This window comes from Dendrobates tinctorius, unplaced genomic scaffold (assembly GCF_039654945.1).
Source record: "Dendrobates tinctorius isolate UK_male_01 unplaced genomic scaffold, ASM3965494v1 ptg000057l, whole genome shotgun sequence".
NCBI classification, from domain to species: domain Eukaryota; kingdom Metazoa; phylum Chordata; class Amphibia; order Anura; family Dendrobatidae; genus Dendrobates; species Dendrobates tinctorius.
The window spans coordinates 24280943-24293635 of record NW_027361725.1 but is presented as its reverse complement, the minus strand read 5'-3'; the positions used below and the strand labels follow the sequence as shown (position 1 = coordinate 24293635).

The window sequence follows — 12693 nt, the reverse complement described above, 5'->3', positions numbered from 1 at the left end:
TTCATTGTCCGTCCACTCAAGACAGCGGACGCCAAAATTATGACGGATCAGTCAAAAAACGGATGCATCGGATGACTATCCGTTAAAATGCGCCGCAATGCAAGTCAGTGGGGAAAAAACGGATCCACCCAGAAAAATGGCGGATCCGTTTTTTTTTTTTTTTTGCAAAGCTGCGGATTTTGAGTGACGTAAAACTGAAGTGTGAAACAGGCCAAAGCCGACGAAATGGGCATATAGGTCATAGGAAGCTGAATAAAATAATACCTTGATATCTGTAATCCAATTTCTTATTCCTGAGAAATCCACATTTTTCCTTTAATATGTAAATGAGCTGTTAAGATCTATGGGCCGGTCATACGGTAGATGTTCCTGAGAATTTGTCTCCAGAACTTATTGTAAACGACGAGACGTTACCAGTGTGAGACATACAGATTAGGAGAGCAGACTGTCAATCCTTACGTGTCTCACACTGGTACCGTCCCCTTCATTTATAGTAATCACTGGAGGCAGATCATCAGGGAGATCTATGTCTGGCCCATAGATCTTAGCAGAACACAGATGAACTCCATAATTATCACTGGAACCCCTCTGCTTTCAGTTGCAACAGTAAATGCAGTGGATCAGTTTTCAACATTTAGTTTGCTTGTTCTTCAAAACAGAAAAAATAAGACTTTCCAAACAGAAGTGTGAACATAGCCTTACTCAATTGGCATATGTGAATCTTGTTTGTGTCATGAAAAAGCGATGTTTGTCGATAGACAAGTGGTCTTCCTTAATTTTTAGTGTGTCCAGCTCTGCAAGTGAAATGGATCCAGATTGTCTGATAATGTCACAATCCGTTTGACTGTTTTTTGCTTTTCAATTGAATACTTTTTATCATTTGAAATATGTAGTTCTGCCATCACTGAGGCTCAGTAAGCTTTATGCCCCTTTGTCCTTTGCTCTCACAGTCCGCAGTCATTTGGTCATCAAAGTTGCATGCACAAAAGTATTTACCTTCATTACCGAAATCCTTGTTCGGCCTCATTCACACGTTTTTAAACACACTCATGAAAAATTGTACAGTGTTATCAGTGTTTTGGATCAGTGTGTCAGCAGTGTACGGTCTGGGTGCCCGCCTTTGCCATCAGTGTGTCATCCGGGTGCCCGCCTTTGCCATCAGTGTGTCCCCCGGCTTGTCGAGCCTTTGCCATCAGTGTGTCCCCCGTCTTGTCGAGCCTTTGCCATCAGTGTGTCCCCCGTCTTGTCGAGCCTTTGCCATCAGTGTGTCCCCCGTCTTGTCGAGCCTTTGCCATCAGTGTGTCCCCCGTCTAGTCGAGCCTTTGCCATCAGTGTGTCCCCCGTCTTGTCGAGCCTTTGCCATCAGTGTGTCCCCCGTGTTTCTCACACATGGAGAAATAGGAGCTTCATCTGTTATCTCCATCCCACGGTACAAACGTCTGCGCTGTCCGGTCTCTGACGTGGTTTTGTGGCTTCTCCCACGGCTGTAGAATGAATAGCGTCCATTCTTGAGGAGACAGTGAAGACTTGATAGTTCAGCAGGACGGTATTAATGCTGATAGAAGTAAGTGCACATGGTGTTATATCTAGAAGTGAGCAGATACATGGGAACACTGACAATTACTGATATTATCTTCTTACTTTTAATGTTTCTCAGGTTTTTTGTCTTTTGAATTCAATGAAACATAAAAATAGTAAAGGAGTGCGTTATGTCAGACAAAAGCCTGTGGGGTGTATGTCTGCTGCACATCGCCAAAACTGGTAGACACCCTACCGTCTGACAAGAGTTGGTGTAGACTATGACAGTGTAACTAGTGATGTCTCGAAGGAACTTGTGTTAGCAACATCTATGGGAATTGAAATGGCCACCGCATTAGGCAGTAATGGCATACCATTTCACACTCAGAGATTACCACTCCCCCCCACCCAGTTTTTTTTTTTTTTTTAACAATAATTGATATTTTATATTAAAAATGGACATCTTTCAATTTACACGCTTGCCGGGGGGGAGGGGGCTCTTTTTCTTTTTAGACACTATCTCCCTAATGTTTCAGGAAATAACACATGTACATAGCCACAATGACTGCTCAGATCCCAGTTCTATATCTTGAACTAAAGCATCTAATGAGCATGAGCAAAAGTGCACACTGATGACATCCCTTCACAATGACGTGTGCAGCATGCATTTTGTCCGTGCTGCGCAAGAAAACCTGACATGTCTGCTAGTGGCCCATGTGAAAATCCTGACCTGTGCTCACCCCCGTCGAATACGATGGGTGTGCGCCCGTATTTGAGGTCCTTGGGAAAAAAAAATGGAACTCATTATGGACTCAAAAGTGTCAAGGGGGCCTCAGACAGTAGATCATTTGGTGGCCTCCATTTAAGACGGACCACCTTATCAGGGAGGTGAGACCTATGCTCTGGAGGCACATGACCGTGCACCGAAGCCTCCTTATTTGTGTATGAATTAAAAGGTACATGTGCTGGGCTAGCGGCTGCTCTATCATTACATCCGGAGAAATGTGAATTGTCTGAAGGCAGTAACAGTAAATCCACTGCTGATTGGCTGCTGTGATCGCGTGATGATGTCACAGTTACACGTGGTCCCCAGGAGAGCAAGAGGTGACACCGCTGGAATGGGATTGGAGGTGAGTATAAGTGTGATTATATTACAAGAAGGCTTGAGAAGGGATTGTCCAAGTTGTGGACACCTCCTTTAACTATGTATCCATTAAAGAGATGGATCTCTGAAGTACACAGTCTGTCCTAGGTTCCTCCTTGTCTCACGGAACCCCATATACTTCAATGGTCGAGACTGATCTACAGATGAGAATAGGACACTCTGAGTCTCACAGATCGGAGACACGGATCCTCTAATAAAACTGATGTGTGTATGGATCAGTGAAATTTACGGTCAGTGTGTCATCCGAGGAAAGGATGGACCTCACCCGGACGTGTAATGTTATCCAGCTCAGTGTTTGGCCGCAGTGCTGGTACTGTATTTAATAACATGCAGTTTGTATTGTGAAATCTGATGGCAGAGCCGCTTTAAATGAAAGTATTTGTGGCTGGTTTTGGCAGTTGGCTTTGATTAAAGTGTTACGTTTTAGCTTCTACAGCCTTTGATTTACTGTGCTTAGACTAGACTAAGCTGAAGCATACGTGTAGTTTAAAGGACTGTTCCGAATAACCTTGTCTATGATGAGTAACTCTTTCTGGCCATTATATGACTTGTATCCTGCATTTTTCATCAGTTCTCTTTGCGGGCTTTATCTCTAGTTTTCACTTGGCTCTGAGCTTGTGGGTTGACACTAATGGTGCTTTCACATTGCGTTCTGTGTCCCAATCAGGGCATACGTTCGAAATCTCCCGCAAAACGGGGTTTGGACATCTGCGGAAATGGGGCTAATAGACTGCAATGGTGGCGGCAGAGTGAACGTGCGCTGTGCCTTTAATATTTTTTTTTGTGGGGGAGTGTACGCTTACATGAGGCGGACAGTCAACGTAGTCTATGTCTGAGTGTCTGCCTTCTGTAGGCATGCACGGCAGAGCGCACGTTCATTCTGCCATCATTATAACTGGGGGCATGCGTCCGGACCCCGTTTTTGTGGGGAATATCATACATATGCCCTGACTGGGACACAGAATGCAGTGTGAAAGCACCCTAACTGCTAAGATGTGCCTCATGCACATTTTGCACAGATAAGAGGGATTCCTACTTTCTTGTTCAGAATCAGTGGTAACATAGAAGACCTAATTCAGTAATGCTAAGCAGGGTAGTCGTGAATCCGACACTTCCTACTCACCGCTGGCTGCCTCATTCTGTCTATAAAGGCTTCGGACAGAGTGACGCTTACAGCGTTATATTGTAGATGATGTCTAAGTACACTGCCATGGTAGCGGTTTGTCTTTGGAGTGATTTGCAGCAATCCTGTTTGTTTCAAAGTTTCCTTTTACGTTCTATATTCTTCATTCTTGACCAAATATAAACACTTGCTTAATTTTTTCAAGAAGCTGTAGGGTGTTAACTTGATGCGAGTCCGACCACTGGGACCCGCGCCGATTGGCAAATGGGTAACTTGTATTGTATGTAAGATGGAGCTGCCTGGTTGACCGCTGCTTCGTTCATTCCCTATGGGGCTGCCAAGCGCCTGCACTTGGCCTTTTCCAGCAGATGCAAAGAAAGTGAATGGAGTGGCTGTGCAGCATCTATCCTGTTGCTCCATTGTGTGCTGTAGATTTCCCGACCTGTCAATCAATGTTTGTCTCCCACGATATGTAAGCTATCACCTGTCCTGTAGATGTGATAACTTGTTTTGTTTTTTGTTGTTGTTTGGACAACCCCTTCAAGTATGTGTAGTTGGTCTCATACTGGCAGGTGAGCGGGTGCTTTGGTCCTTCCTTGTGGCCTGTCCCAGCTGTGCTGGTTTGTTCGGCCTTTTCTCTACGCACCCGAGTTCCAATAGATAGAACTGACTAATGTTAATAGCATATATTTAACCATGCCCTGAATATCTCAGCAATGCGCCCTCTGCTCTTAATTTGTGCAACAATTTGCTTATGTAGCCGGGACTGAAGACCTCATTTGATGTCCTCTGAGTTCAGTGATCTCCGTACCAAATAAACAAAGGTCTGTGCCCTCGATAGCACAGTGATCTATGGTTCAGGTATGTGCCGGGGTGTGACCAGATTATCATAAACCTCAGGGATCTTGTTCGGACTGCTGGATATGAAGTCTTTATTTTTAAAAATGGGTGTGCACTTTTCAGACAACCTCTTCTAAAATACTTAGGAAAATAAAAATACTCTAATCTCTCCTCCTGCATCCAGCGATGTCAGCGTCGGTTCTCCCGCGGCTCACGTGATCTTATGCCAATTAGTGGCTCCTTAGGGCTGCTGCGCTTGCTTCCTCGGACGTCTGGAAGAGGTGTAAGCGCTGCAGCCCATCAGTAACCGCTCCGACCTCCACCGATCAGTAAGTTATCACCTCTCCTGCGGATGTGTGATGCCTTGTTTTTTGTCTGGACAACCCCTTCAAGTAAGTATAGTCATATATTAAATACATTCTCGCTCCCCAGACATCTGCCAGAGTCGGGAGGCCCCGTACAAATTAGGTGGTCGGCAAACTTCAGTTTGGCTACAAATCCCACTGTTTGGTGGCTGTAAAGGATTAATAAGGGATTTGTTCAGAATTAGAAAAACATGGCTGTTTTTTCTTTGCATGTTGTGTCTATTAGGCTATGTGCACACGTATGCAGCTAATATCTGCATAAAAACACGACTCCTTCCCAGAAAACGCGCATTTTTTCCGTAAAACCGCGCATTTTTATGCGTTTTTCCGCGCACACAGAAAATAGCCAGAAATGCGGAATTTACCGTGAAATTAATTAGCATACTGCATTTTTTCACGGAAAAAAATGCATCAACATGCACAAAAAGTGCAAAATGCATTAAAATGAATGGGAAGCTTCTTTTAAGCATTTTTGGTAAATCCACGAAAAAAAACGCAACGTGTGAACACAACCTTACAGCCCGAGTTGCAAATCCCCGCATGTCTGGTGGACAGATACAAACTGGTTTTCTTCCAAAACCAGGTGCCTATTTCTTTTCCCAAACATTCTCTTAAATGTGCTGTTTTCTAATCTGTGGGTCTCTCCATTTTTTTTTTTTTTTTTTTTTTTTGCAAAACTACAACTCATATCATTCTTTGACTAAATGGTAGTCTTCCAACATCTGGAGAGGCACAGGTTGGTGAACATTGCTTTATTTTCTGCAGCCGCTTATGGGTTTGTCTTGGTGAGCCATTACCTGGATGGATATAAAGTACACTTTCAGAGTGGGATGTTTGCTGAATGTGTTTCCATTTGTTTTCTAGGCACGGATAGCCTTTCTACAAGGTGAAAGAAAAGGTCAGGAAAACTTGAAGAAGGATCTAGTTAGAAGAATAAAAATGTTAGAATATGCTTTAAAACAAGAACGGTAAGTAGCGTAGCCTTGCATGTGCCAACATATCGACAGGTTACAAGTTTGGGAGCCCACCCTTCTGATCCATTCCCATCAAGGGAATATATGATCGGAAAATTACCTATTGTTTAAATGACGCTTGCATGTTGTTTTTTTAATGTTGGTAATTGTTTTCCGTGTCATAATCCTTTTCAAAAGTAAAATTAAGATCTTGCTATTTTCACACTGGCCACTGGGGCTTTTTTAGTCGCGTACTTCCTGTTTCCGGAAATAACATTTGTACATTAGCAGCAATAGTTCTATCTTTTGTATTGAAGCATCTAATGAGTCGGTGCAAAGTTCATTAGGAATGGAGGGGAAAGCAGGATCATCTGTAATATCACCTATAGTGGTTGGTGGATGTTGTGTTATCAAGTGAGTATAAAGGTGTTTACCTGTCATTGTATTTCTGCCTCTGCTGATAAGAGCCTGCTGAAAACTATAAAAGAGCCCCCGGCGGCCAGTTGAAAACTGCAAGATTACTAATTTATTTTAAATAAAGATCATAATATGAAAAGCTAAGAATTGAAAAACTTTTAAAATACATCTAACACAAAAGCCTGACTAACAATAGGTCATTTTCTAATGATCCATTCCCTTTCAGTTACTATGATGTACCTGTAGTCATGGTGTTCACACAGGCTCAGATTATAGCGAGTCTGATAGCATAGCGTGACTGTTCACACAAAGTACAGGTGCTCGGTGCATCCTTAGTGTCACCAAACTGTTCAGTCCACCTTCCCATCTACTTGTGTTTCATCCATTTCCGCCTCTTCTCGTGTTTCACAGCTCTGTATGGCTAATGAAGGTGCACTGAGCTCATTGGCCACACCAAGGGTGCACCGTGTGCCTGTACTTGGTTTGAACAGTCATTCTGTGCTGTAAGGAGTTTTATTCACTCGGTAAAAGGCATACCCTATAGACCATGACGGAATTGCATTTTATTTGTGTGCGTTTCATGCAAGCTTGGAATTTCTCCCCCCCCCCCCCCCATTTTCTAGTACAGTCTGTGGTAAAATAAATTGTCATTCATCATTCAAAACTATAATTCCTCCTGTTGAGACTGTGTACAAAAATGGAAGATTCCCTAGTCATTAAAGGGTTAAGGCCGATTTCACTTGTCTGACAGCTTCTCAAAACCCAAACCAACAGCCACATACAGTATATACCTTGGAAGCTGAGTTTGGGTTAAGAATACTGCAGCCAATCCTTACACCGAAGGAGAAAGTCAGACGTGAAGTTGGCAAATTTGTACTCGCATACCTGCACCCACCTGGATTCAGCATGGGATGCGTTGTGGTCTGCATCAGTGCAGGAGGAGACCTCACCACCGGTTATGTGCCTTTGTACAATTCTTCATCAGGAAACCTTAAGATGACAAGGCTGTTCAATTCACTTCAGAGCTGCAGCCAATCACATGCAACAGCGGTCCTCTGTGACCTGATAAATGCTATTTCCTGATGTTCTAGTTCCTCAGTTTTGCCGTGTTATATACTAGTATATATACAGTAGGTACAGAAAGTATTCAGACCCCTTTAAATTTTTTACTCTTTGTTTCTTTTGCTGCCATTTGGTAAATTCAAAACAGTTCATCTTTTCCTCATTACTCTCTGCACCCCATCTTGACTGGAAAAAAAAAAACCAGAAATGTAGAAATTTTTGCAAATTTATTAAAAAAAAGAACTGAAATCACATGGTCAAAAAGTATTCAGATCCTTTGTTCAGTATTTAGAAGTATCCTTTTGAGCTAGTACTGCCATGCGTCTTCTTGGGAATGATGCAACAAGTTTTTCACACCTGGATTTGGGGATCCTTTGCCATTCTTCCTTGCAGATCCTCTCCAGTTCCCTCAGGTTGGGTGGTAAACATTGGTGGACAGCGATTTTCAGGTCTCTCCAGAGATGCTCAGTTGGGTTTAGGTCAGGGCTCTGGCTGGGCCAGTCAAGAATGGTCACAGTTGTTCCAAAGCCTCTCCTTTGTTGTTTTACCTGTGTGCTTAGGGTAATTGTCTTGTTGGAAGGTGAACCTTCGGCCAAGTCTGAGGTCCAATGCACTCTGGAAGAAGTTTTCATTCAGGATTTCTCTGTACTTTGCCGTATTCATGTTTACTTCAATTGCAACCAATCGTCCAGTCCCTGCAGCTGAAAAACACCCATAGCATGATGCTGCCACCACCATGTTTCACTGTTGGGATTGTATTGGGCAGGTGATGAGCAGTGCCTGGTTTTCTCCACACATACTGCTTAGAATTATCACCAAAAAGTTCTATCTTTGTCTCGTCAGACCAGAGAGTCTTATTTCTCATAGTCTGGGAGTCCTTCATGTGTTTTTTTTTTTTTTTAAGCAAACTCTGTGCAAGCTTTCATATGTCTAGCACTGAGGAGGAGAGGCTTCCGTCAGGCCATTCTGCCATAAAGGCACGAATGGTGGAGGGCTGCAGTGATGGTTGACTGTGTGAAACTTTATTCCATCTCACAACTGCATCTCTGGAGGTAAGCCATAGTGATCTTGGGGTTCTTTTTTACCTCTTTCACCAAGGCTATTCTCCCACGATTGCTCAGTTTGGCTGGATGGCCAGGTCTAGCACGACTTCTGGTGGTCCCAAACTTCTTCCATTTAAGGATTATGGAGGCCACTGTGCTCTTCAAAACCTTGAGTACTGCAGAAATTCTTTTGTATCTTTGGCTAGATCTGTGCCTTGCCACAATTCTGTCTCTGAGCTCCTTGGCCAGTTCCTTTGACCTCATGATTCTCATTTGGTCTGACATGCACTGTAAGCTGTGAGGTCTTATATAGACAGGTGTGTGACTTTACAAATCAAGTCCTATCAGTATATTTAAACACAGCTGGACTCCAATTAAGGAGTAGAACCATCTCAAGGAGGATCACAAGGAAATGGACAGCATGTGACTTAAATGTGAGTGTCTGAGCAAAGGGTCTGAATACTTATGACCATATATTTCAATTTTTAATAAATTTTCAGAAATTTCTACATTTGTGTTTTGTTTTTTTTTTGTCAAGATGGAGTGCAGAGTGTACATTAATGAGGAAAAAAAGGTCTTTTTTGATTTTACCAAATGGCTACAATGAAACAGAGGGAAAAATATAAAGGGTTCTGAATACTTTCCGTACCCTCTGTATATTACCAATCTGCATCTTCAATTTTTGAAATATTTATGTTCTCAACTTTGAATTTTTGTTGTAGGTCAAAATATCATAAATTAAAATATGGAACAGAGTTAAGTCAAGGAGATATGAAGATGCCAGCCATCGAATCGGGTAAGCCTTTATATACTTCCATCATCTCTTTGCTTTGCTCTGTGCCCTAATCCTTTGTTAGCTGTTGCCACAATTGTCATTTATTACTATTTCATCTGCTGAAAAGGCTCGTTCCATTCAGACTTCTGTTTGTCCATAGGGTTATTTCCTGGATTAAGATTACGTTTGTGGGAGGATGGGCATGTGATGGATTTTTTTTGTCTGGTTTTGTCGATGTACCCTTGGTTCGAATTCATTTTTAGTGAATGATAACAATACGTCCTGCTAGGTGAGCACGGGAAAAAATTTGTTCAAGGGTTACTTCTTCCCATTTGAATTTCTCCACTCCTCCAGATAGATGAAAGACAGAGGATTTCCAGAGAGAGATATGTGTATATGCAGTGTTAAGCATAACTGAGTATACACCTTTTCTAAAGTATAATTATAATCATATCTCACTGACAACAAGAACAATTTTCAACATTTTGACTAAACAGTTGTATAGAGCATTTTTTAACCCATCACATGAAAGTAAGGTTAATAATGTAACTTTAATTGCAATATCTACAGTTTTAATCAAATTGGTTGATGTTAAAATGAATACACCCCACATCAAAAACTATTGCATGTATTATTTTGTATGACCTCCATGATTGGTAAGGACAGCACTCAGTCTTATAGGAAAGGAATAAACAAGCAGGTGACAGTGCACTATCTATGTTTTTCCATTCTTCAAGAGCCTGTATGCTGGATGGACAGTGATGCTCAACTTCTCTTCAGAATTCCCCATAGGTTTTTTCTGTTGGGTTCAGATCAAGAGACACTTGGCCACTGAAGAACTTTCACCCTGTTTTTCTTCAGAAATGCAACAGATGTGTGTTTTGTGTCATTTTCATCTTGGAGGGAAAGTGCACGTCTTCCAAGGTCACAAAGCAATGGTAGCATCTTTTTCAATATAAAGCAGTACATCTGTGAATTCATGATACAATCATTGAAATGTAGGTTCCTGCACCAGCAGTGCTCATAAGGACATTGCCACCACCATGTTTCATTGTAGGCATCATGCAATTTTCCAAATGCAGTGGGGGCACGGCGACAGCTGCTCATCAAATTCATTCTGAGCTCATCGTTAACTACACCACAAATGTTACTTGAGCAAAGACTGGTGGAGTACGCCACTCATCCTATGTGCCTCTTCATGAATCAGGTGCATCGGACTTCAGCCCATCTCCGCATCAAAACCGGCATCAACAATGCTGGTCTTGATGTATCTGGCCCATACTTTATGTTCTTTTGGAACATTTACAGCAGTTTCCTTATCAAAGACAGGATTACAATTACCTCTATACACATCTGACGACACCGGATCCACCAATCGGAATAAGTGAGGTCACGACGGACCCTGGTCCTTCTGCCTTCACAGGCTTATTAGACACCTCAATACAAAAGAGAGGGTCAAAGTCTCTTCACTGTGTAAAAAGCCTCATTGGCCAATGTAAAAATTGCAAGCCTTTTTTTTTTTTTTTTTTTTTTTTTTTTTTTTTTTTAAATTAGAACACAGATTGTCATATGTAAAAACATTTATCACAAACTTGACTAAAATCTTTCATTTTCATATGATCGCTTCCCGTTAAGCTGGCCATTCACGTTAGTGTAGCTTTAGCCAAAACCTGCTGATTGCGGCAGAAACGGCCAATCCTCCACCATGTATGAAGTGGTCCTGACTCTCCCCTTCATGCAGATATCGAATATGGAGAGAAGGTTGGAGCAAATGGATTTATCCCATGACTTATTCTCCCCATTGAGAACACATGTACGTTTGGCTGAGCAAAGTGTGCCTGTGCATGGGGGGCTTTTTTTTTATTCTCCTGGCATACTGCTGCATGGGTGAAGGACATATATTGCAGAGATTGCTTGGTCATCCCATGTGATCTGTATACCTTGCAATAAGATAAGGCTATATTAACACCAGGTTTTTCTTCTAATATATTTCTTTATACAGTTTGGTTTCTACTAATACGGGTATTGAGCAAATGCAGGAAGCAAAATGTGATGTTTGTCTTGTATTTGGACCAGAAGTAGTGTTTACAAAGCCTTATATGTTGGTCAGATCGCAGTCTGTTCTCTGTATGTTGATGACCATCCCTCAAATTCCTGAAATTGCTCGCACAAGTATGCATTAGTCATGTAAAATGTGCTACTCTGATCTGAGAGTTGGTAACTTTTTTTAGCATGTCTTAGTATGTCATGTCTTTCCCATTGATAATAAAAATTAATATATTTTATTTTTATTTGCACTCATTTATTTTTGTGAAATAAAAGGGGAGAAGTGACTAGATGAGACCTGCCTGTTTAACAGAATAGATTCTGTCTCAAGTAAGGCTGTGAACTTAAAAGGAATCCGTCACCAGGTTTCCTCTCCACACATACACACACACCATCTGAGAGCGTCTATGATGTAGTGGCAGAGATCCTGAATCCACAGAGATGTCACTTAGTAGGCTACTTGCTGCAGTTTTGATAAAAATTAGTGATTTATCCGCTGCAGATCTAGCAGCTCTGATTGCTGAGCTCCGTATAACCCTGCCCACACTACTGATCGCTTTGTGTACACTAGTCAGAAAACTACCAATCAGAGGAGGGGCTGGGGTTACACAGAGCAGGAGGAGGACAGTGCATGAGACATCTAGTCTTGTGGTGATAATCTCCTGCTGATAAAACACTTGATATTATCAAAACTACAAGCAGCCCAGTAAGGGACACATCGCTGGAATCGGGTTCTCTGTCATGACATTATGCTTCTCTCAGTTTACGTGGCAAAAACCTGGTGACTGATTCCCTTTAACCAGTGGCTTTTGGTTCTGTGCATTGGGTAGAATATTTTATGGATTTAGATGTAACTTTAGGCATCTGATTTTAGAAAATCAATTTTAAGTTATGTGGAAAAAAATCTAAACTAATAGTGATCCTTGTTTAAGACCCTCATCTATGAAGCATAACAGAGAGCAGCTTCAAGGATCATCACACTCTAGAGGACAGACAGCACTGGATTTTAGTGTAAACTGTGTAATGCTTCATTCCCCCAATGGTGGCGCTGCAGGAGAACTGAGCACTTCTGACGGAGATTTCATCTGCTTTGCCTTAGTCCTCTGATCAACGTATTGCTAGAGGTTCATCTAATGATGTCTCTAATTTGTGGATGTGACCTGCGGTGGTCTTAGCAGTAATATCTTGCTGATGACATCCATCTTTATTTACTGTTGCCTTTCAGAAGAAACCAAAGAATCCGAGATTCCCCCAGGGCTTCCGAATAGTCAGCTGACCTGGAAACAAGGCCGGCAGCTGTTGAGACAGTAAGTAAATAAGTAAAGACATATGGCAGATTTAGTTACCGGCTCATAATAGTGTTTTTGATGGGTTAGGAGGCAGATC

At 42.0% G+C, this 12693-nt stretch overlaps 1 protein-coding gene across 9 annotated transcripts in view; it reads left to right on the top strand.

The window, feature by feature from the left end:
• Positions 1-12693, top strand: part of STRN3 (striatin 3) — a 66931-nt gene that overhangs the window by 7437 nt on the left and 46801 nt on the right. For all 9 annotated transcript variants that reach the window (XM_073577816.1, XM_073577815.1, XM_073577817.1 and 6 more), the window contains exons 2-4: positions 5876-5979; positions 9209-9282; positions 12533-12614. In XM_073577816.1, coding sequence (XP_073433917.1) covers positions 5876-5979; positions 9209-9282; positions 12533-12614 — 260 coding nt within the window. The remainder of the gene's footprint in view (positions 1-5875; positions 5980-9208; positions 9283-12532; positions 12615-12693) is intronic.